The following is a 26540-nucleotide window of genomic DNA, read 5'->3' as shown; positions in this document are numbered from 1 at the left end:
TACTATAATCATTAAAGAAATTCGGTTGATTTTTTAAAAAGCCTTCCTACAAACAAAACTCAAGGCTTAGATGACTTTAACAACCAGTTCTATCAATTATTTAAAGAACTAGTAATTCCAATTATAACTATCAGCAAGTAGAAAAAGGTTAATAGGGATCCCTGGGTGGCGCAGCGGTTTGGCGCCTGCCTTTGGCCCAGGGCGCGATCCTGGAGACCCGGGATCGAATCCCACATCGGGCTCCCGGTGCATGGAGCCTGCTTCTCCCTCTGCCTATGTCTCTGCGCCTCTCTCTCTCTCTGTGACTATCATAAATAAATAAATAAATAAATAAAAAAAAAAAGAAAAAGGTTAATATAACTTTGATACCAAAACTTGACAAGGATAGAATGAGACAGAAAAATTATAAGCCAAGTCCACCCATAAACATGAATGCAACCTTCTAAAAGATACCTATGAAAAAATCATTACACGATTTATTGGTGAAACAATGAAATCATGCTCTTTGTACGGCGAAACAAAATCATCATTTGCAGTTAAGAAGATGTGGTCTATGTATACAATGGAATATTACTCAGCCATTAGAAATGACAAATACCCACCATTTGCTTCAACGTGAATGGAACTGGAGGGTATTATGCTGAGTGAAGTAAGTCAATCGGAGAAGGACAAACATTATATGGTCTCATTCATTTGGGGAATATAAATAATAGCGAAAGGGAATATAAGGGAAGGGAGAAGAAATGTGTGGGAAATATCAGAAAGGGAGACAGAACATAAAGACTCCTAACTCTGGGAAACGAACTAGGGGTGGTGGAAGGGGAGGAGGGCGAGGGGTGGGGGTGAATGGGTGATGGGCACTTGAAGAGATGAGCACTGGGTGTTACCTGTATGTTGGCAAATTGAACACCAATAAAAAATAAATTTATTATAAAAAAAATCTCCCAAATACAGAAATGGTAGAAGTTTACAAATACAATTATCTAAAGAAACATTTACCCATTAAAGCAAAGATGCAAGCAACTATATAAAATCCCTCCTTACACTGTACAACTGATTTTCATATAAAGGAAATAAGTCCCATTCATTTCATTAACACATGATTCTCCCTATAATGGAAAAGTCTCAAGTAGGACAACTTCAAACTTCATAACTCTGAGGCAGTACCTTCTTGTTGTTTTCTGAAGTAGGGCTGAGAATGGTCAATTCCGGTTTACTTGGTTTAGGCTTTGGAGATTCACAAGAATTAATGAAATTCATGATGAAAGGTTCCAAATGCTGACCTTTCTGTTGTGATACAGAAATCATGGTATGCAAATTAAAAATCAAGATTATGATTTTTAATAATCATACAACCCATTAAAATTCACTGATATTTAATATACTTGTAACTATCATGTTACAGAATATACATAAATCAGTTATTCACCTCTTTCATTAGTTTTCCAGGAACAGACTTTATAATCTTCCCTGCAATTAAAAATAAAATATTAATTTTATGAAGGTATAATATATCTCATAATTGCTTACTGTATATTTTACTAAGTAATTTTAAACACTCAATAGCCAAGTAAAAAGGAAAGTGTAAAAAATATTTATAATTTACAATTTCACATTCAACAGAAATTTACAATAAACATGGTTTTCTTAATTATTTATAGATACAACACTTAGGATTTACTTAAAATGATTCAATGAGGTTGGAGGGGGGAAAGGAAGGGACTGAACAAGCCGTGTTGGTAACTGCTAAAATAGAGTAAGAGGTTTATTATACAAAATTCTCTTTCGTGTATATTTGAAATTTTCCACAAAAAATGTTTTCAAAAGATTTTAAACAATGATGACTATATAAAAATATCTAAAAATATGCAAAAGTTAGTCAAACAGTTTTAAGAATTGCTACATTTAAATTGGCTATTTGGAGGCACCTGGGTGGGTCAGGAAGTTAAGTTCCAACTCTGGACTTCCACTTAGGTTATGATCTTAGGGTTGTGAGATCAAGCCCCATGTCAGGCTCCACAATCAGTGTGGAGCCCATTTAAGATTCTCTCTCTCTCCCTCTCCCTCTGCCCCTCCCCATTGCTTGCACTCTTTCTCTAAAATTAAAAATAAAAAACACTGGCTATTCAAATAGCTTATATTCTGAGTTTTAGGTTAAATATACATAGTCTAATCTTGTTTGCCAAAATTTCTTGTATTTCTTTTATTTTAAAATATCTGGGACACCTGGGTGGCTCAGCGGTTGAGCGTCTGCCTTTGGTTCAGGGCATGATCCTGGGGTCCAGAATCAAGTCCCACATCAGGCTCCTCGCAGGGAGCCCACTCTCCCTGTCTCTGCCTCTCTCTCTCTTTCTCTCTCTCTTTCTGTCTCTCATGAATAAATAAAATCTTAAAAAAAAAAATCAAACATCTTAAAATTTTCTCAAACATTAAAAATGCCTGAAAAATCATCAAAATTGATAGATGCAACTTAAAATTTCTTATGGTTCAATTTAGAAAAAAGTAGACTTATGGTAATAGCAGGAGACATAATAACAACTTAAAATGGGAGACTGTTTTATAACATGAAAACCACCCAACCCTCTTCCCATCAGACTATTTCTCCTTTGCTATCCACATAAGCTACACCTCCCTCCTCAGAACTCTCCCAAGTGCCTGGAGCACCTGGGTGGCTCAGTCAGTTAAGCATCCAACTCTTGATTTTGGTTTGGGATGATGATCTCAAGGTCCTGGGATAGAGTCCTACATCAAGTTCCATACTCAGTGGGGAGTCTGCTTCAGGATTCTTCCTCTCCTCACCCCTCTTCTTATTCTCTCTCTCTCAAATAAATAAATAAATAAATAAATAAATAAATAAATAAATAAATCTTAAAGAAAATAGAAGCATTCTCCAAGTTCCTTAAACTACAGAGTTTTATCCTGTTCTTTTTTGTCTCTTCTACATGCTTTTCTTGAGCCAATTTATTTGCTCAATCTGATTTAAAGTAACACTCAAATCTCTACTCCTTGCCTATCCCCTGGCCTCTCCTGCCTTACAAAAACTTCTTTATCTGGATTCTATAAACTCAACAAGTTCAGAACTACTCTTAATTTATTCCTTAATCTCAGCAAGTAACAGCATCCTCCCAATTGTTTAAATGGAACAAACAATTCTTTGATCATTTCTTCTCCATCAGTCAAACCTAGTCAGCAACCAAGTCTACCCAATTCTATCTCCTAAATATTGCATAGACCCAAATATAAAATGTCTTCACATTTTCCTCTGATAAGAAAACCTCCATACAAATACCAAGCATTCTGGCTCAACTAAATGTACTGAAGAGATACAGATGAAAGTCAAATGCCCACTTGCAATATTTAATTCATTTGTTTATCTCTATATGTACTTAAGATTATATTATATAAAATATATTCAAAATAGTATTTTACTTCCATTATTATTTTTAACAATTTTATTCAAACTTTTCCTGCTTATATTACTGTGGTCTATACTGAACTTTAACATAATAGAAATCATGCTGTATATACTCTTCTGTGTCTTGCTTCTTTCATTCAACATCATGCTTTTAAGATTATCAGTGTTAGTTGGCAATTGAAGAAAGAAAATTATCATATGGTTTCACTCATATGTGGAATATAAGAAATAGTGCAAGGAACCACAAGGAAAGGAGGGGGAATTGAATGGGGAAAAATCAGAGAGGAAGACAAATCATTAAAGATTCTTAAGTTTGGGCAACAAACTGAAGGTTGCTGGAGGGGAGGTGGGTGGAGGGATGGGGTAACTGGGTGATGGGCATGAAAGAGGACACATGATGTGATAAGCACTAGGGACACATGATGTGATAAGCACTAGGTATTATACTGTATATTGGCAAATTGAAATGAAATTTTAAAAATTAAATTAAAAAAAGATTATCAAAATTGTTGCAAATAGCTACATACTACAGGTATTCACTGCCACAGGTATTCATTTTATGAAACTACCATAATTTATGTTTACTCTACTGGTGATGAACATTTGTATTATTTCCAGTTTTGCCTATAAAAACAATGATGCTATGAACATTCTTTAATATATATAGAAGATTCTCTATGTATCTCAGAGAGGAACTGCTCATTCAGTTTCATACTAAACTGTGTTTCCTTTTTTTTAAACAAATATTTTATTTACTCATTCATGAGAGACATAGAGAGACAGAGGGAGAGACATAGGCAGAGGGAGAAAAAGGCTCCATGCAGGGAGCCCGATGCGGGACTCGATCCCGAGAATCTGGGATCATGCCCTGAGCCAAAGGCAGACGCTCAACCGCTGAGCCACCCAGGCGTCCCCTAAACTGTGTTTCCAATTTATGTTCCTACTAACAGTTTTCAAGAAGTCTGTTAGAATTTGACACATAGCTTCACTATATAAACTATTCCTCTATGTTAATCTGAAAATGCTGATTATGTTCAGTTTATCCTCATATATATGATTCTTTAAACTGACTTACCAAGATTTACATCTGGTAGTATTTTATCAAGAAACTGTGTTTCCCCACCATTGGGGGAGAGAAAGTCAGCCAGAAGTTGACTATTACTCAGTTCTGGATGCTGCAGAAGTTTCTTGAATGAAAAAAGAAAATGGGGAAAAAAAGCTTAAAAATCCAAAAGGATCATCAAAACTATATTAAAATGATAAGAACGAAAACAAAAAAATTTTTAATCCTCAAAAGCTATCTTACATTCAAAATAACAAAACCACATTTGTAGAAAGAATACTATTGCACAGCAGCTAAGAACTCAGCCTCTATGGTCAGTCATGAAAGGGTCTGAATTCTAGCTCTTCCATTTACCAGTGAGGAGTCCCTAGAAACTAAGTTCCTAAATTACAAGAGTTAGTTTCCTCATGCGTAAGAGGAAGATAATACTACTTACTTTACAGAGTTGTTATATGAAGCATTTAGCACAATATGATACACAGGAAGAAGATTAAATATTAGCTAATATTGTTTCTCCATTTCTCAACTATAAAACAAGTACTACAATATCATAAAATGTTCTTGATAATTCAAAGAAGTTGGCACAAAGGGTTTTGCAGAAAACTAAATGTGCAAATGTGAAATAATTTGGAAAATCTGTTGTCTGTTCTTGCAACACTATTTTCTTACAAGATAAACTGACTTTTTAAAGCCAAAATTAACCCAGTCTTACCTAATATTCTGTTTTGTAACTTGAAACAGTTTCAAAACTTTATGAGCAGAAATCTGTATAAAAATACCAGTAACTGCAACCTTTAGCTCCATATCACCAGAAAATACTCTTCTAGTATGTGGTACTCTCTTAAAAAGATTTAATTCATTCCAATAATGGGTTAATGGTACAAACAAAGGCAAAGGTTAATACTACTATATATTACATTCAAATATCCTTGCAGTAGTTAAGTTATTCATATTTCAATTTTCACACGACCAAAAAACTATGTAACAAGTATTTTCTGGGTTGAAGCACTCAATGGTTCAAATACAAGAAATAAAATATAAATATCCCTTTACGCTAATAAATATTTTTTAAAAGTACTTATTTTTGACAGGGAGGCATCCAAATTTAACTGAATTAACATTTAATAAAATCTACAAATCCCATGTCCAAAAAAAAGCGATGTAATAAAACAAAAAATGTATCTACTTTTTGGTCTTATGCACTTCATTAACGAAAGATGGTCATTAATTTTAGAGAAACCTAAATCAATTTTAGTTACGCATCTGATTTGATTTTGGCTAACTGAACTAACAATGGAAATAACATATCAATTACATTGTTTACATAACACTGTGCCCACACTGAAAAAAAGATTTCAATTGCAAGCAGTGAATGGTAGGAAATCAGGAGATCCCAAGAAATTGGAAAAACATCTACAAACTGCAAAAGAAAAAAAAACTAAGGAATAAAACAGGAGTTCACAAGTTCAGAAGTGCTAAACACAAAATCAAACAGGAAACAAGACAAAAGGGGCGCCTGGTTGGTTTAGTCAGTAGAGCATGCAACTCTTGATCTTGGAGTTTTAAGTTCAAGTCCCATGTTGTGGGTAGAGATTACTTAAAATAATAATAAAATTTTCTTAAAAAGACAAGAGTAACAAAAAAACTATCCAGTATTCTTAGAATGCATTTCATCTTTTTTTTTTTTTTTTTAGAATGCATTTCATCTTATACGTTTTTCTTTCTTTAACTTTCCACACCAAAAGTTTTAAACTAAACCCAACATAAGATTTTTCTTCTTCTGAGAAAGTATCTGGTATTTCACTGGTTATCAATTTATTTTAAAGTATATTCTTTTTCTTTTGAGAGAGAGAGAGATAGTACATGAGGGGGGGGCAGTGGGAAAGAGAGAATATCAAGCAGGCTCTGTGCTGAGTGTGGAGCCCAATGCAGGGCTTGATCTCACAATCCTGAGATAATGACCTGAGCTGAAATCAAGAGTTGGATGCTTATGAGCCAACTAAACCACCCAGGTGCCCCTATAAAGTATACCCTTAACAATAATTCTCTTCCACATGAAAAAAATATCTTAAAAGAATTTTCGAAATTCACATTGACATATATCTGTAAAACAAAATGTATTTACACAAGAGAAAAAAAGACAAATTAGAGTATGCTATGATTAGCAATGTTTTAAATAAGATGGTACTATTTACCTGTAAATATTCCTGAAACTCTTCTCTCTTTGACTTTAAGAATTCATAATTTTTGGGGCCAATGATCCTCTTGGAAGGAAGCTGGGCATCAGGAAATGTGCCTGAAATATATATATGAAAGTTATTAGCATGTTCTGCTACTATTTTTTTAAAAGATTTTATTTATTTATTCATGAGAGACAGAGAGATAGGCAGAGGCAGAGGCAGAGGGAGAAGCAGGCTCCATGCAGACAGCCCGATGTGGAACTCGATCTCAGGACCACAGGATCACGATCTGAGCCGAAGGCAGATGCTAAACCACTAAACCACCCAGGTGTCCATTCTGCTACTATTTTTAAAACCTAATTTATAACTTACTAAGGCAAATTCAGGTTTACAATGCTCCCATATAGAGATGTGGCATTAACTTTTAAATAATCTTGACAAGGGGCACGTAAGTGGCTCAGTCAGTTAAGTATCTGCCTTCGGCTCAGGTCATAATCCTGGGGTCCTGGGATTGAGGCCCCACACTGGGCTCCCTGCTCAGCTGGGAGCCTGCTTCTCCCTCTCCCTCTGCCACTCCCCCTGCTTGTGCTCTGTCAGGTAAATAAATAAAACCTCTTAAAAATAATTAATTAAATAATCTCAACAAAAATCCATGAGCTTCAAGTCAGAAGTCCAGACCAAAGAACCTGGGTCTATTGATACCCAAAATATCACCAACTCTTCATTGGCACAGATTTATTTAAGCCTTCTATACTAGTTTAAAAAAAAAAAAAAAAGCTTCAAAAACTAATCATGAGATTATTTTGAAGTTGGTGGGATTCTATCAGCCAAAATCTTTAAAATACCTACTCTCTCATGAGAAAAAAAGGTAGCATTTTGCCAATACTATACAAGATTCAAAACAAAAATTAAAAACCCTGGATATGGGGCTTAGTTGGTTGAGCAACCAGCTTTTGGTTTCATCTCACGTCATGATCTCAGGGTGGTGAGATCAAGCCCTGTATAGGGCTCCCCACTAGGCATGAAGCCTGCTTAGGATTCCCTCTCCTTCTGTCCTTCCCCTCATTCTATCTCTGTCTCTCTTTCAAATAAACAAATAAATCTTTAAAAACAAACCACGGACATGCTTCCTCAAATAGGGCTGACTTTAGAAATTTAAATGCCAGGGATGCCTGGGTGGCTCAGTTGTTGAATGTCTGCCTTTGGCTCAGGTCATGATCCCGAGGCCCTGGGATCTCAAGTCCCACACCAGGCTCCCCACGGGGGGCCTGCTTCTCCTTCTTCCTAGCCTCTCTCTGTGTGTGTCTCATAAACAAATAAATAAAATCTTTTTAAAAAATTAAGAAAGAAATTTAAATGTCAAAAAGGAAAATACTGTTGGGAATCCAATCAATGTAGGATGATCTAGGATTTTACAGTATGGATTATATGTCTCTCATCTCTAAAATAAATCCAAAGAAAAAGTTCTCAGAGAAAGGAGGAGATAAGGATGGCATGGCATAAAACTGGCAGAGACAGAGAAAACCATTTAAAGACAAACACAAATTCAAAATATAAGCAAACAGTCTGGAGTGGGACTTTGTATTTTAAAGAAGAGTAAAAAAGGTTCTCGTCCTTCTCAATTCAGAACCAACCTGAATTTGGATCAAGGATACTCCATAAAGCTTCGATAAAATGAAGATTCATGGGTGCCTGGGTGGCTCAGTAGGTTAAGTATCTGACTCTTGACTTTGGCTCAGGTCATGATCTCAGGGTTGATCTCAGCCTGCTGAGATCTCAGGGTGAGATTGAGCTCCAAGGAGCCTGCTTAAGAATCTCTCTCTCTCCTTCTTCTGCCCCTCCTCGCCCTACTTGCTCGCTCATACTCGCTCCCACTCTCTCTCACAGATTAAAGATTCAGAATACACAAATCAGACTCATCAACCTACATACAAAATGACTGTAAATACTTTGTAACTATATTGCTGATATTAACTAAAATAAATGGATGATAAGAGAGACTGAAAGGTAAGGGGAAGAACTAAAAAAGAAGTGTTCCCCTCTTTTGCTTGATCTATCCTTAATAGAAATATTACACTACAGGTTTTGTTTCCATATCTAAGAACTAAATCAAAACATTTACCATGATGCAAAGCAAACATGTTTATCAAGAAAGATGGTAAAAGAACAAAAGCAATCTGAAATGCTTGGTTTAAATTAAAATCTCTGCCACATCAAGATAAACCAAAATTAAACTGGAAAGAGAATCTTTTCTAAAATACAATTAAAGAATAGCTATCTTTTAAATATTAACATTATTTAAAAAGCAATAAATGTGCACTGTAAAAACTTTAAAAATATAAGCCAGAAATAAGATAAGAAACAGTATGTTCCTATTATGAATAGTAGTATACACAAATGTTACTGCTACATTTCCTTGGTATAATACTTAAAATAAAAAAATTAATCTAGTTCAACAGCTTCTTCAAAAAAGCTAATGCTAAAATGTAATGTTTTATACAAAAGCCACATACCATGAAATTCTGTTAGTTTTGATTCAAGTACATAGAACTCTAGATATCTTCTATAGACGGACCAATGTTCAGGCTCATGCCCAACTGTAAATTGGATGAATACACAATAAATACTAAATAATTGTATAAACTATTAGATACTATTCCAGTCTTAATAATTTATTATTTCTTAACATCACATCATTAACATATTTTATCCCATATTTTAATTTTAAAGAGATTGATGCATTTTACCTATTAAGTTATCTCAATAATACATTTTTCTACAACAAAATCATAGAGCTGATAGAAATTTCAAAAAATAATACAGTGATTATTTTTTAAATGTCAGAAATAAACAATGTATTTCATAAAAACTTAAAATCAATTAATTTTAGGTCCCTCAAAATTTACTAATTGTCCTAATCTAAGACAATACAGAACAGCAGTACCCAACAGAAATTTCTGCAATTTTGAAAATGTTTTATATAATCTGTATTAATACAGTAGCTATTAGCCACATATAGTTACTGATCATTTGAAATGTGGCTATTCTATGTAAGGAACTAAAATGCTAATCTAATTTAATTTTAATTGGTGCACGTGGCTAGTGGCTACCAAAACTGAATAGCACAAAGTAATATTTTACAGAATGAGTCAAGTCAGACAGCCTATTCCAATCCCAGTTCCCCCATTTACTAAGTGAACTTGAACAAATAACCTCATTGTGCCTTAAGTTGCTTAGAATAAAAATTGTACTCATTGCATAAAATAATACACCTAAATCACTTTTGTAGAATGCACAACACAGAAGAAGCTCCCCAAAAATGTTAACTGCTATGATATCTCATGTCATTCTAGCATAGATTTGGAAATGCAATGTACAAAGTCAACTAAGACCACAATAACCAAAAATATCACATTTAGAAAAAACAACATGATACAGTCACAATCTATAGAGCAAATTGAAGTTTTTTTCTTCAACACTGGTCTTAAAGGATCTTCATCATCCCTAATTTTGGTTTTTTAAAGCTGAAAATTGCTAATTTGCTACATATGTAAAATCAAAGTAGTATTTAAATGATACACTTTATGAGATCCCTCATGGGTCATGGCTTCCTAAAAGCACATTATATTGACAGTAAAAGGCTGAGAAAAATAATCCTTAGAATACAAGTTTTAAGATTTTTTGGTTTAAACTTTATGGTTAAATTATTAAGGCAAATTTCTAAAAAATAAAGCACAAAAATGAATATGTGTCCAAAAGGCAAAAACAAGGTGTATTTCCAAATATTTAAAAGTATATCATACATAAACCTTTGAGAAGGAGATAAAAGTTACACATCAACATAAATTTACCTATAATGATAAGAATTCCCATCCTAAAAGTCAGAAGTTTAAAATAATTTCCTGAGAAACAAGAACAGTGTTGGAAGAGTCAGACTTTAAGTACTTAGAAGTAGCTGAAGCCAGAAACTATAGAGTATTTCTTTTCAATTCTTTTCAACACTTAAAATGCTAATCAGTAGAAATGGTAGACAAAAGATGCAAACAAAACTATGTTTGAAACTGAAATATGGGGCACCTGGGTGGCTCAGTCAGTTAAGCATCTGCCTTCAGGTCAGGTCATGATCCCAGGGTCCTGGGATTGAGTCCCATATGGCAAGCTCCCTGCTCAGCAGGGAGTCTGCTTCTCCCTCTCCCTTTTTGCCCCCCCCCACCCCCGTGCTCTCTCCACCCCCTCAAGTAAGTAAAATCTTAAAAGAAAAGAAAAGAAAAGAAAAGAAACTAAAATCAGACCATAATATCAACAATGGTTTGTCTCTACACCTATTAGAATACTAGAATACTGAGCCAGAAAAGCAATTGGCAAGACTGAATGGCAACAACAGCACAATCAAGTAGCACTGACTCCGAACCAGACAGGGTAAGACCCTGCCTGGTATTTAGTTATAATAAGAAAAATTAGGGACACCTGGGTGGCTCAGCAGTTGAGGGGCTGCCTTCAGCTCAGGGCGTGATCCCAGAGTTCCAGAACTGAGCTCCGCAACAGGCTTCTTGCAGGAAGCCTGCTTCTCCCTCTGCCTATGTCTCTGCCTTTCTCTGTCTCTCATGAACAAATAGATTAAAAATAATAATAATAACAGGAAAAATCATAGATAACTACTCTGAGCATTCTTCCTTTCCCATTTCTACATTTTATTTCTTGAAATAGGATTAGCTTCTAAGAAAAATTTTAAAAACCTTTTATTTTTTGAAAAACAAATAAGGAAGTTATTAGCACTGACCTTCATGCTAACACTTAGTCACTCCTCTCTCAAAACCATTTCCTAACATGACCACTTTTTTTTTCCTTCTTTTTCCTGAGCTCAACTTCATTTTTCTATCATTCCCAAAATGTGTACAACTTTGATGTGCTTTTGTTTACACTGGGTGCCCTACTTGGACAAATACCAGGGTGGTGACTGTTACCTTGCTATGGATGCTATTTACCTCCTGTCTGTATTAGTTCACACCTGACACCACCAAATGAACACGAACATGAAGAAAACTTGTCAAATTGTGTTTTATTATATTTTTATAAATTCTAATTATCCCACAACAATGGAGGAGGAGAAACGCTGTCTTAATGAAATTGGTATAATATCCGATATACTGCTGTACGTGTTACTCATAGTCAATTAAGAATAATGGTTAATGATGATGGCAGCAAAACCTTTATTAAAAGAATGTTACATAAAATGCCTTGCTGCATTGTCAGGTGTTGCACAGGCGTCTACTCAATATGTATTGGTTGAACAAATTAATTAAGTGGTACTAGAGATAACCTAGGAAAGCCTAAGCTTTCATTCAACTTTCTGTTCAGACACTTACCTTTCAGATGTGCAGTTAGAAATGGCAAAATATTTATCATTCCTGATAAATACAGACTAATTAGCATCTTTTAAGAAAGGTATTCATAAAAATTCCTACCTGCTCTTCTATCATTTCTTTCAACATCTATACAGAATACAGGTATTCTCTCCTTTTTCTCTTTCCTTTCAGAAGAAGGATCTTCAAAAAAGTCCACATATGGAATGCTAATTTTCCATGCAGCAAGGTTTCGGGGAGTATTAGGTGTGCTCACAGCTTCCACTGGAGAATCATCTTCCATTACAACAATACCTTCTTCAATCTGGAAAAAAATCATTAGAAAAAATTAAGTGTTTCCAGGTCCTTCAGGCCTATAGCATACACGATACAACTATAAAAAATATGTCCATATAAATTCCATAATTTTCTACAAAACTTTTGAAATAAGGTGACACCAAATTTTCTACTAAAAATATAGAGAAAAAAATTTAAAATAACAAGTTACATCAACTCCAGGTTTTATTACATCTAGATATGAAAATTGCATAGAAGAGAAAATAGGCACTTCAGAGATTAAAGATACTGAAAACACACAAATATAGAAAATATTTAACTTTGGTAATAAGTAAAAAGTACTGATATTTTTCATTCTGACAATATGCATTTAGAAAAAGTCATAAAACAGTTTTAACTACAGATGATCACTGATTTATGATAGTTCAACTTTACTAGATGCAAAAGCGATATGCATTCAGTAGAAACTGTACTTTGAATTTTGAGCTTTTATCTTTTCCCAGGCTAACAGTATGTAGTATGATACTCTCTCGTGATGCTAGATTGTGGCAGCAAGCCATAGCTCTCAGTTAGCCACTCAATCACAAAGGTAAGCAATCAATACACCTATAGTCATTTCGTACCCATATAACCATTCTGCTTCACTTTCAGTACAGTATTCAATAAATTACATGAGATATTCAACACCTTATGATAAAATAGGCCTTGTGTTAGATGATTTTGCCCAACTGTAAGCTAATTTAAGTGTTCTGAGCTTACTTAAAGTAGGCTAGGCCAAGTTATGATGTCTGGTAGCCTAGTGTATTAAATGCATTTTCAGCCCAGTAGGCTCCCTCCTAAGGGAGCCTCATCTATCCCCCTGCTTATGTGTGTGCTCTCTCTCTCTTTCAAATAAACAAAATCTTTTAAAAATTTTTATAAAATAAAAAAGCAAATGCATTTTCAACTTAGGTTACTTTCAACTTAAAATAGGTTTTAACAGAAGGTAAGCCCATTATAAGGTGAGGAAGATCTGTAATTCCATTTCCGGGAATGTATTTTTTTTTTTAGATTTTATTTATTTATTCATGACAGACATAGAGAGAGAGAGAGAGGCAGAGACACAGGCAGAGGGAGAAGCAGGCTCCATGCAAGGAGCCCGACGCAGGACTCGATCCCGGGTCTCCAGGATCACACCCAGGCTGAAGGTGGCACTGAACTACTGGGCCACTGGGGCTGCCCATCTGGGAATGTATTCTAATGAAGTATGTATTCCAAGTAAATTTTTTTAAAAGTGGGGAAAGGCACAAGTATATTCACTGCAGCGAAGTAATATTATAAATGAAAAATGGCCTGAAAGGGACCCACCTCCATTGAACTAAGTTTCATTTTTCATCTGTTGGCTTCTAAAATTTTAATAATATAAATGTTTAAAATAATATTTTAAAATATTACTCAAAGAAAAATTATTTTTAAAAAGGAACTTTAAGCATGTTCTAAAAATATAGATACAGAAAGAAGGAAAAACTGTCTCTACTTCATTAAATTAGAAGTAAAACTTCTGAACTAGCACATTAAAACACCTGATCACCTAGACATCACAAATTCATGTTAAAGAAGGCAAAATATTACAAATAAAACACATCCATCTTGAACATACTTCTTTTAGGACAATCAAAGACTGTTTGCACTTAAGAAAATTCTGAATAGTCTATTAAGAGCAAATGAGTAGTAGAGAGAGACTTCTTTGCAGAATTTTAGCACCCTACCTTTACTCTCAGTTCTAGTTTCTTCCCACACCTGGCAGTCACCTCTGTTCTAAGTGAGTTCTTTTACTCCCCTACAAAGCCCCTTAGAAATTATCCTTTTCTATTCTTGCCTTAAAATGGCTTTCCATAATCCCTAGTAAGAATGTTAATGATCTTAGGAGGACCTCTTAATACTCTATTGAAAACAAAGCCTTCAATTCCTAAAAAGAAACTATAAAGACAGGTGATATGAGTTGGGTTTTGCCTTTTTTTGGGATAAGGCTATCTCCTTATATACTTGAAAGAAAAAGAGAGAAGAATGTGTGAGGGAAATGCCCGCTCCACTACTTGGACCTGAGATACCAAGTAGCATTTTCTATGGCTATTACAACTGTAATTTTGTCAATGGATTCAGTTTATGAGACATCAGAAGGGTAGACAATCATAAAATGAAAGAAAATTTGTTTAACAAGCTGACTAAATGCCAAAAAATAGACATCCTTGGAGCACCTGGCTGGCTCAGTCAGTGGAGCATGGGACTCTTGATCTAACTAAATGTTACAAATTCAAGCCCTAAGTTGGGTGTAGAATTTACTTAAAAAAAAAAAAAAAGAAAGAAAGAAATTCTTAAATAAAAAGTTCTCCAAAATCAATCTAAGAAACAAAATAGGAGAACAAAATTCTTAGCAACATAAAACTATCCATGAAACAAAGGACAAATTTTTTAAATGTATTACTGTTACTGTTACCATTTAAATGGTATTTATATCAAAAAAGTTTAATGAATAATCTCTAGGGCAGTATTTCTCTAAAGAATTTTTAGAACTTCCTTTAATGTTATTTGAAAGTAAATAATATTATAAACCAAAATTTTATGAAAAGGAAAACCAAATATTTTTTTGCTTTCTTTTTTTTTTTTTTTTTTGGTATTTTTTTGTTTTCATATAGATCTTCCCTCTACAGAAAGGATGGAGAATAAGGATGGCAGAGGATAAAAGGCAAAAAGATGTCCCCCTATTTCCTTAAGAAATACTAGTGTTCCTCATTATTATCTTTTCCTTATCTTTTCCTATACAGAGATAACTGCCAACATATTAATAGATTCCAACAATTTATTTGCAAATAATTTCTGAACTTGGGACAGATACACATTTTCAAATAGACTCAATCTTATGCAATGGACTTTGGTTTCCAGGCCAGCATACATATGCCAATCTAATCCATAATTTACATTCATACATTTATAAGAATTGATGCTCTTATAGTGCTTACTGCGCTTACCATATGCTAAGTGCTGTCCTACACTTTGTGCATGTTACTTGTTTAATTCTCACAACAACCTTATGTAAGTCAGATACTATCATCCCCATTTCATTTGTGAAGAAGCCAAATCACAATAAAATTGAGCAATAGGAAGGAGGCACTGCCACCAAATGACCACATCGAGGTTTCTAAAAGAAAATGTTTTCTAGGTCCCAAATTTGCATCACAAACCACCTTAACCCTGGTAGTGAGACTGGCAATTTCCCTTTTCCTCTAAACTTCCTAAACAAGATAAAGAAGACTCCCAAGGTCCCACAGCTTAGAACTAGCACAAGTACTGGGGTGTCTGGTTCAATCAGTTGGAAGAATATGTGACTCTTGATCTTGGGGTCATGAGTTTGAGCCCCATGTTGGGGTAGAGATTACTTAAACAAACTTAAAAAAACTAGCACAGTGCCCTCTAAATCACAACTGGCATCATCTTAGTCTGGATGAACAGCCTATGCACCCCTACCTTTTCTTTTCAGAGGATTAGGGATTAGTTTGCTCTCTTCCCATAGTTTTCCTTATTACTTATCTCTGGTTCCAAATCAAGAATTTTCTTCTTCCTTGGGCCACTATAACACAGAATTCCCTCACCTTTTTAAAGACTATCCTCCCATTCCTGAAGCAAACAAACAAACAAACAAACAAAAACCAACTTATCTTTCAAGTAATCAGAACAAAAAATAAAATGTACATCTTCCTGAACAAAAATTCTGTTTTGGAAAGTTCACAGTAACATGGGTAAATGCTTTTATTGTAATATTAAGTGGGGAGAGTAGGATAGCAAACTGTATACATAATGTAGCCTAATCTATGTGGATGAGAAAGGAAAGGTATTTTTTTTAAATCACCAAAATGTTAACAGAAATGGCAATTGAGTGATAGGATTATGGATGGTATTTCAAATTTGTTTCCACTTTTCCATATTACTAAAAAATTGAGACTATAATATGCTTAAATTTTCTTAATACACAAATAAATATTATTTTGAAAAAAGACTATATCCTCTGTCTACTGTCTTTCTTCTTACCCACACTTTTAAGAAAAGACAAGGGCATAAACAGAAAAAAAAAATGTTATATTTGGATAACCTAAGAAGGAAAAAAAAAAGAATTAAGATTTTCTTCCACTTAAATCATGAAGAATCATTTAAACTCCTTAAAATTCATCATGCAATGGGACAGAGGTCAAAAGGAAGAAGTACAAAGAAAAAAATGGGTTTATTTACTCTTCTCTCCCTCATTCCTTTTTATTAGTCATTGCCAATCCAATCACTATTATTCAACCTTTTATTTATTTTTTTTAAAGATTTTTTATTTATTTATTCACAGAGACACAGAGAGAGAGAGAGATAGAGATAGAGAGGCAGAGACACAGGCAGAGGGAGAAGCAGGCACCATGGGACTGGATCCAGGGTCTCCAGGATCACACCCTAGGCTGCAGGCGGCGCTAAACCGCTGCGCCACCAGGACTGCCCTATTCAACCTTTTATAACCAGGTTAGTAAATCTCTTAAGGGCAAAGTCTCTATCTTAATCATCATTTTTATCCCCACTGCTCAGTCATTAAAGGGCAAAATAAGGATCCAGGAACTCTGTTCAATAAAGATTTGTTCAATAAGTAAAAAGTACAAATGAGACAATATCTATCCTTATGGAACTAACTAGTAAGGAAAACAATCATAGACATCATTTCAAATATAATTTTTGGTGCATGCTTTAACATATGATCTAAGAAGGGGCACAAAGGAGGAAATATTCAATTCTACTTGGAGACCCAGATAAGGGTCTATGGGAAGCTGCTGGATTCTGAAAGTATAAACTTTCTACATAAATAAAGGAAGGGTATTTCAAGGACAACATGTCCAAAAGATCACGGAATAAAATTGCATGGTGGGTGTAATGTGCACGTAAATTAACCAGAAATCTTGTTAAAATGCAAACTGATTCAGTAGGTCTAGAATGGAACCAGAGATTCTGTACTTATAATAAGCTCCCAGGCAATGCTGATGCTTTTGATACACCAATCAGTTTAAGTAGCAAGAGGTAAGGACATTTATCAACAATTTGCCTGGGGCAGCCTGCGTGGCTCAGCGGTTTAGCACCTGCCTTTGGTCCAGGGAGTGATCGTGGGGTCCCAGTCCCAACGTCGGACTCCCTGCACGGAGCCTCCTTCTCCCTCTGCCTGTGTCTCTGCCTCTCTCTCTCTCTCTCTCTGTGTGTCTCTCATGAATAAATAAATAAAATCTTTTTTTAAAAAGTGGAAACAAAAACAATGAAAACAAATGTTTGCCTGGATCTATGGCTGGAAAGAGATGAAACTACAAAGTAAAACTCTAACCATAAGATGGTAAATTATTTGACTATTATAACTATCTCAACTCAACAGAAACCACTCTGGCCTTAACAGGCAATTAACCTGGTGTTCAGGATCTTTACAAATTAGATTAGCACTATGAATCTATAAAGTAATGAAAAAATAAAGGATAGAAAAGAAATCTGAAATAAGTAAAATAAAGGAAAGGGAAAACAGAAAGGAAGCATGTCCAGTTTTTTATGACACTGTAGGTCGGAATTTATACATACATCAAATTGAAGAATTTTACTTACAAAGTCATCTTCACCTTCTGTTAACCCATAATTAGGCAACATAGCTCCTTCCATTGTGGTACTTTTGAATACTCCTTTAATTTTGCTACCTATTCTGCTGATTCCAAATGATTCTCCTCTTTTCTGTGTGCTCCTAAATGTTAAACAAAAATGTATCAAGTACATAGTAAATTATCACAACAATCTAGTTTATTCTAAACTACAATAAAAATAGCTGTGAAAAGTGTAAACTAAAGGTAAAGCTAACATAACTTTTTGGGAGTTCATAGTCATAGTCATAGACATAGTCTCAACATCTCAGAAGCCAAAAGTGACATGACATTTAAAGTTTTAATTTGGGGGTATGAACAAATGGGACAATATTTATTTATTTAAAATATTAAAAAAATATATTAATAAATGTTTAGAATTTACCTACTAGTTAAAACATTAACTGAACTAAAATGTTTAAAAAGTGAGAGCCCCCTAGTGGTACATAGTTCTCACTGCCATATATATTTTGGAATAACAAAAAAATGTGGTAAGACCAACATTCAAAACAATGTATCCATTTAGAACTGTACTGCTAAAATAACATAATGTAACAGAAAAAATATATAAAAGTATGACCTTCTCAGTTCATTTTAGACCTTAACAAAAAAAATCTGTCCCCTAGAACTGAATATTTTTAAGCAAATTTTAATTTTATAATCATATAAATACTCAGGAGGAGTATGAAATAAAAGAGGAATGAAGTATAAAATGCATCTTACTTAACTTCAAAGTTACAAAAAGAAAAAATAAAGTGCCCAAGGGGAGGATTAGCTATAAGCCTAAGTACAAAAGCAAATGTAGCTTAAGGAAGCCTGCTCTGACATAAAATATTAAATGTTGGTTTTGTAATTTTTTTTCAAAAGTAAGTTTCTAAAAGCAGATATAGCTGGACAGCAACTACAACAAAAAATAAGCCAAAAAGCAGCAAAAATTTCCTGTTACAGCCTATGTTTCAAGTTTCAACAAGTAAAAATGAACTTTTACTCAATTTAAAACTCATGCTATGTAATGCTACCCATACAACAGCTAAACAAATAAAAATGACTATTTTAAAATCCAGAAAAGTTTGTTTTGGATGCTTAATTTCATGGATAGCTATTACTCCTACAAGCAAAATTTATTTATTGAAATAATGCAATAATTACAAAAACAAAAAAAATGGATCAAGTTTCAAATATACCTGGTACATTAATGACAAGTGCATTTTATATATGTCTAAGGAGCAAATCAAACTTACTTTAAAATTGGAAAAACTCTTAATAAATAGTTAGTAGTAAAAAGGGTACTTAAACTAGAAGATTATTTTATGTAAACAAGCATACAATCAGTGGTTTCTTTTTAAATCCAGAACTATAAACATAATTCTGAGAGTGTTTCTAAAACCAATTACAAAAATATCAACAAAATATTACTAAAATATCTAGAATTTAGATCATAAGAAATTCAGCTTTTCGAAATCTGACATTTTAAAAAATATCTCACTTCTGATTATCTCCAGAAATACACAAATAGCATACTTCTTGTTTAAAAAAAAAAAAAGTTCTTTAAACACAAGTAATTCTACAAGTAATTTAGCAAAATCAATTAACAAAAAATGAATCAACAGCTTTGAACAGCTAGATACTAGCTTTTCATTTTATCTTAAAATGACATTTTTATTTTACGACATATATCATGCTATTTCAAAAAGGAGCTATCTAGGGGGGCCTGGTTGGCTCAGCTGGTAGAGCATGAGACTCTTGATCTCAGGGTTGTGAGTTCAATCCCCCTACTGGACATGGAGTCTACTTCAAAAAATAGATAATATCTTTTTAAAAAATAGATAAAATCTTTTTGTTTTCTTTCTTTTCTAAAAAAGAAAGAAAACAAAAAAGGAGATATCTAGAAGCAAATTAGAGGTTAATTTTAAAAGGATATCCCAAAAACAAGATGAAAATAGAGAGGAAGGCAAACCATAAAAGACTCTTAATCATAGAAAACAAACTAAGGCTTGCTGGAGGGGAGGTGGGAAGGGGGATGGGTAATTGCATGATGGACATTAAAGAGGGCACTTGATGAAATGAGCACCAGCTGTTATATGCAACTGATGAATCACTAAATTCTATCCCTGAAACTAATAATACAGTATATGTTAATTAAATTAAATTAAAATAAAATATTTTAAAAAAATAAAAAATAAAGGATATCTCAAGTAAGTGATAGTAAGGCAATAGTAATAGCAGTGTTTCCTTTTTGTTGTACTTAGGTTGTTTTGGGTATACTTTCTGAACTTAAATAATTTATACAGAAAAAAAAATCACATGCTGTCCCAAGACTTACCGAAAATCATCCAAACTTAGGCTACCTCTGCAGTAACAGATATGTGAGATTATATAAGGAAAGGAGAGAGAAAGCCCAGATATTAAACAAGTTTCACTTTAGAACACAAAACAAGATTTAAAAGCTTTAAAAGTTATACAATTAGATAGCATTCATCTTTGCAAAAGTAAAGAATTTTTATAACATAATAAAGGAAAAAGAAAGTACCAAGGCTGTTTTGGGGAGAGGAAGAGTATGAATTCTAGATCATTTTTAAAAAGTTCTTAAACTAGTATGTCAAGAAATAACTTTGCACTTCTTTGCCCTCATTTAGGCACACTATTTGTTTGATATGATAGAAAGTATACAGAGACTAAGCCTCTATCCAAACACTTGGCACAGAAAACAAGTGTTTTCCAACATGAAATTCAAGTCTATACTAGATATAATTATGTGCTTCACACATTTGTAGTTTGAGTACTCTGAAATATATGTTTTAAGCTAAGAAACAAAGTGAACAAAAAAAAAAACACCCCTAAATATATTTTTTAAGTTATGCATTGAGTATGGAAGAAACAGAACAACAGGTTAACAATAATATGCATTAAAATTATTACTTTTAAATTACAATTAAATAGAATGTAGATATAAAATATATGAATACTTTACATATTTGAAGTCACTTAGCAAATTAGCAATGCTTCTCTAAATTTTCAGTGAAAGAATGTTACATAAATCTTTTATTTATTCTATATAGGTAAATGAGTAAGTATCACAGAAGCAGAGCCCTGGCAAGACTGACAGTTAATATTAAAATCAGGTCAATACAAAGAAAAACATACTTTTAAAGACCATAATCAGTACCCAAAATGAATAGAGTCCACATTTTTTCCTATTTATTTTATATTTTAAAAACTGCAAAATTAATGTAGTTTGTTGAAGACAACCAGGCGTTCTCAAAGTGGCAAAGAAAGCTTTCCATCTCTGAAGTTATGACCCTGACTTAGCTACTGGGCAGGCTTATAAGAATCAAAGAACCACTTCCCCTTAAATGGTCCTCTACAGTTAAGTGATTAAGCTTAATACCTTACTACGGCACTCCAAATATCCTATGTCTATAAACAGAAATAAATTCAACCTGCTTCTCAAATGATGCTGGAAAATTTAATTAAAGTCTTTAAAAAGTGTTCAAATTAAAGAAGAGGTATTTGGATTTGGTAAAGTATGCTGTTTTAAACAACATGGATGGAATTTTTGTTAAGTCAATGTTTCATGATTGTAATATATAAACTCAATAATCAAAAAATTCAAATGTTTCTACATCCTTTGGTTATAGCAAAGAAATGCAATATATTCTCCCCATGGCTACGGTTTTAACATTTTTCTTTATACTATCTAAAAAACTACTCCAGTTTCTGACCTATCTACTTCTGTCTTTGCACCACATCCCTAACTTATTTATATATCAGATTCTTGCTCAAAAAAAAAAAAAAAGGAAGGTATTGAGAACAATTTGAATATCTATTCTATGGATTTATAGATGTGACCTGTGTCCATTTTGTACATACAATGATGTAAACGCAAATCAAGACATTAATTCTTCTTTTATTTCTTTGAGTTATTTAACTGCACACATGTATTTCCAGAAAGTGAGAAGAGAAAGGGATAAAAACCTCTCCAAATTTGTAACCAGGATGTACTCTAATAAAATGTACTCTCTGGAGGAAGAAAACTGTCTAAAATTGAGTTATCTACAGATTTTCATTTATGGATGTGGTCTATAGGCTCCAGCAAAGCAGGTGATCAAGCACCAATGTATATTAATCATGATAACAGCAAGGCAATGCTGTGTATCTTGTTAAGTTTTTCTTTTTCTTTTTTTTTTTTTTTTTTGTTGTTAAGTTTTTCTAAAAGAATTTCAGGCATTTTTGGGTTACCGAATATAGTACAACTCTATAATTACTTAATAAAATGTCTTGTCTACTTATGCAGCAATGGAACCACAGAGTCAAAGAAAAACAAATAAAAACAGTATTACAAGAATGATTAGCATCAACAAGTACAAAAACAAGCTTTACAGACTTAACATACCTACCTGTTCAATTTTGAATTGCGTGTTGGTGATTCTGCACCTCTTAAAAGTTGCCTGAAATACTTCCAAAAAATTATGATTGATTAAACTATTTTATATTAAAACATGATATTTGACCTTACTACTTTCCAGTTTAAAGAAAAAAAATTTAAATCAAGTGAAAACAACTATAGGCAAATAGAATAAGGATTACAATACTACAAATGGAGATATTCAGGCCATTTGATTTCCACACGTCCATAAAGTATATAAAAGAAGAATGGAGTTTCACCATCACCACAGTATTAAAAAGCCACTCAAGCATATATGGCAAATCAGGTAGACCAATCTGGTCACTATCTACCTAATCAAATACATCTAAATATGGTTTTGGTATTGAGAATCATTTTTATAATAAACCTCTAACCTCAAGGTGCCGGGGTGGCTTAGCCATCAAGTTGTGATGCCAGCATCCTGGGATCAAGCCCCATGTTGGGCTCCTGGCTTAGCAGGGAGACTGGTTCTCCCTCTGCCTGTCACACATGCTCATGCTCCCTCTCTCTTTCTCAAATAAAACAAAAACAAAAACCTTTTAATCTCCATTAATTTATATAATTAAAAAGAGTATTCACTTTTTTAATCATGCTTTATTTTTCTGTTTATTTGTTATTTGAATCACTCATCTACTGATGTCAAAGCCACTATTAGGGACACCTGGGTGGCTCAGCACCTGAACGTCTGCCTTCAGCTCAGGGCATGATCCCAGAGTCCCAGGATAGTGTCCAACATCGGGCTCTCTGTATGGAGCCTGCTTCTCCCTCTGCCTTTATCTCTGCCTTTTCTCTGTGTCTCTCATGAATAAATAAAATCTTAAAAAAAAAAAAAAAAAAAACACTCCTAAATTTTGAAGAAAAATCCTTAAACACTGGGGATCCCTGGGTGGCTCAGCGGTTTGGCGCCTGCCTTTGGCCCAGGGCGCGATCCTGGAGTCCCGGGATTGAGTCCTGCGTCGGGCTCCCGGCATGGAGCCTGCTTCTCTCGCTGCCTGTATCTCTGCCTCTCCTCTCTCTCTCTCTTTCTCTATGTCTATCATGAATGAATGAATGAATGAATGAATAAATAAATAAATAAATAAATCTTTTAAAAAAAGAGAGAGAAAAATCCTTAAACATGATTAATATTTTGACTTACCTCATCACTGTGGCAGAACATAGGTGTGAACACATTCTCCAAGAGAGACAGTACATGTTCATATGCTTCAAAAAGACATCTCATAGTTTGAAGTTTCACAACATCTATATATGGTCCCTCAGCAACTATTAAAAAAAATTATATTGCAGGAATTGTTTATGAATACCATAAGTACATTATATATTAGTATAAAATAACAGTGAAAGAGCATACAAACAGTCCTAGAACTGTTTTGCAGAAAATCCATTTGTAAGGTATAGAAGTCAAACTAGGATGAGGAATCAGAATAACCAACCTTCAATTCTGGAGGTGAATTGGGAGTTAATTTCATCAAAGCCTTCATCTTATTAGTTAAATAGGATAATGGCTACCTATGCACCTCACAGCTGTTGCAATAATAAACACTGAACACAGGAGAAACTGAGAACTTTAAAAGTTGTAAAAGTATGTTCTCATCAACATCTTTGACTTACTTTTCTGAATCTCTTCTACAATAAAGGGATCAAATCGAATTTTGTCAATACTTTCATCCAAACAATATGTTTTATAAATCTTCTGCAACTCTTCATGAAGAGATAGCATTTCATCATTTGATAACTCCGGTCGTAAAATTCTATCATTGAATTCCTCTAGAAAATTAGGAAAAAGTAAGAAAAAATGAATTATTTCAATATAATATAATATAATACATAATATACTGTTCCCAGTCTAATTGTAATCAATATTAAAAGCAATTACAATCTAGTCATCGTTTTAAAGCTTTTTTAAAAATTTTAATTGAAAATAAAATATCCAGATGAAAGAGAAACTCAGTTAATCAAATATTTTATATGTTAATATAAAATATGTAAATACTTGCACAGGAATACAAATTTCTAAAATTTAGACTAGTAAACACATTTCTAAAAATTGTTTAAAGAACACATTCAATTAATTTTTTATACCAAATGTTTTAATATTTTGAAATCTAATTCACTAAAGACCAGTGAAACCTAAGGCTTTTTTAAGTTTCAGTCAATGTTTTTAAATTATATTTTCTTCCACCATGGAGACTACAGACTACTGATGGAACTGAGTGTGTGAACAAATATATTTTTTTCTCTAAAATCAGATGATAGCAGTAGAATAGACAAAATATTGACTCCCTTTTCTTACTATAAGATGTATTAATATGGAGTTCACCCTTAATTCTTAATTATCTAACTGAAGCACAGAGAAGGATTTTTTTTAATTCTTAAAAAAATTATCTTGGGATAATAACAAAATGCATATAATTGGAGCCTTGAACAGAAAGGAGAAAGAAAATGAGGCAAAATATTCAAATAGATAACACCCAAGAATTTTCTTTCTTTTTTCTTTTTTTTAGATTTTGAGAGGAAGAGAGTGTATGAGTGATGGGGGGAAGGGAGAGGAGCGAGAGAATCCTAAATAGGCTCCAGACTCAGAGCAGAGCCCAACACAGGGCTCAATCTCATGACCACCAGATCATGACCTGAGCTGAAACCAAGAATCAGACACTTAACCGACTGAGCCACCTAGGTGCCCCAACAGCCAAGAATTTTCAAAAGTGATAAAAGACACCAACCTACATATTCAAGATTCTCAGTAACATCCAAGCAGAACATATAAAAAGAAAACTACATAGTATAGTCAAATTTCTGCAAACCAAAAATAAAGAGAAAATTATAAAACCAGCCAGGGAGAAGGGGGACATATTATATAGAGAGGAATACACGTAAGAATGGAAGGTAATTTCTAATTAGAAAGAATAGTATTGGGGCAGTTGGGAGGTCAGTAGGCTATGTGTCCAGCTCTTAATATCAGCTCAGGTCATGATCTCATGGTTATGAGATCGAGCCCCACATCAGTGTTCATGCTAGGCATGAAGCCTGCTTAAGATTCTCTTTCTCCCTCCATCCCTCCTCCCAACTTCCCTCTTTTACAAGAAAAAGAGAAGAAAGAAGAAAGAAGAAGAAGAAGGAGAAAAAAAAAGAAAAAGAAGGAAAGAAAGAGGTTTTGCCCAAAAGATAATGGAAGAATAACTTTATTTATTTTTTTAAAGATTTTATTTATTTATTCATAGAGACAGAGAGAGAGGCAGAGACACAGGCAGAGGGAGAAGCAGGCTCCACACAGAGAGCCCGACATGGGACTCCATCCAGGGTCTCCAGGATCACACCCTGGGCTGCAGGCGGCGCTAAACCACTGCGCCACCGGGGCTACCTGAAGAATAACTTTAAAATGGTGAAAGAAAAACCTGTCAACCTAGAATTACATATTGGTAAAAATATCCTTCAAAATGAATATGAAATAAACATCTTTTCAAAAAGACAAAAACCGGGGTGTCTGGGTGGCTCAGTCAGTTCAGTGTCTCAGTGTCTGCCTTTGGCTCAGGTCATGATCCCAGGGTCATGAGATTGAGTTAAGGAGGGAGCCTGCTTCTCTCTCTCTCTCTGCCCCCAACTTGTGCTTTCTCTCTCTCTCAAATAAACAAATAAAATTAAAAAAAAAAAAAAAGATAAAACCTAAGAGAATTTACTTCCATCAGATTGGTGCTAATAATAAATGTAAAAAAATATTTCTTTCAGGAAAAGGGAAATGATAACAGAAACCTGATTCTGCAGAATGGAATAAAAAGCCCCAAAAAGGTAAATATACCAATAACTCTAAGGGCCAAAATGAGGGTGGGGGATGGAAGGTTTAAAGAAGAAATACCAATGTGCTGTAGAGTTTATAGCCCACACAGAATTAAAATATGTAACAGCACATCAGGTAGGAAGGGAGTAATCTGAAGTACACTGAAGTCCTTACAGTGTTCCTGAAGCAGTTAAATTTTTTTAAATGAAGACTGTGATAGGGATCCCTGGGTGGCGCAGCGGTTTGGCGCCTGCCTTTGGCCCAGGGCGCGATCCTGGAGACCCGGGATCGAATCCCACATCGGGCTCCCGGTGCATGGAGCCTGCTTCTCCCTCTGCCTGTGTCTCTGCCTCTCTCTCTCTGTGTGACT

The 26540-nt window shown here is 34.0% G+C and overlaps 1 protein-coding gene across 7 annotated transcripts in view; it reads right to left on the bottom strand.

The window, feature by feature from the left end:
- SNX14 (sorting nexin 14) overlaps positions 1-26540 on the bottom strand; it is an 80848-nt gene that overhangs the window by 14735 nt on the left and 39573 nt on the right. For 4 of the 7 annotated variants that reach the window (XM_077903160.1, XM_077903162.1, XM_077903161.1 and 1 more), the window contains 11 exons: positions 24007-24162; positions 23534-23658; positions 22367-22425; positions 20293-20319; positions 17941-18073; positions 12124-12325; positions 9172-9255; positions 6674-6774; positions 4491-4602; positions 1430-1470; positions 1168-1287 (listed from right to left, as the gene is read on the bottom strand). In XM_077903160.1, coding sequence (XP_077759286.1) covers positions 1168-1287; positions 1430-1470; positions 4491-4602; positions 6674-6774; positions 9172-9255; positions 12124-12325; positions 17941-18073; positions 20293-20319; positions 22367-22425; positions 23534-23658; positions 24007-24162 — 1160 coding nt within the window. The remainder of the gene's footprint in view (positions 1-1167; positions 1288-1429; positions 1471-4490; positions 4603-6673; positions 6775-9171; positions 9256-12123; positions 12326-17940; positions 18074-20292; positions 20320-22366; positions 22426-23533; positions 23659-24006; positions 24163-26540) is intronic. The other 3 variants (XM_077903164.1, XM_077903163.1, XM_077903166.1) reach the window with 1 other exon arrangement.

The sequence above is a fragment of the Canis aureus genome, chromosome 7, assembly GCF_053574225.1.
Source record: "Canis aureus isolate CA01 chromosome 7, VMU_Caureus_v.1.0, whole genome shotgun sequence".
Classification (NCBI taxonomy): Eukaryota; Metazoa; Chordata; class Mammalia; order Carnivora; family Canidae; genus Canis; species Canis aureus.
The sequence above is the reverse complement of the archived record's forward strand: the minus strand, read 5'-3'. Positions and strand labels throughout refer to the sequence as shown.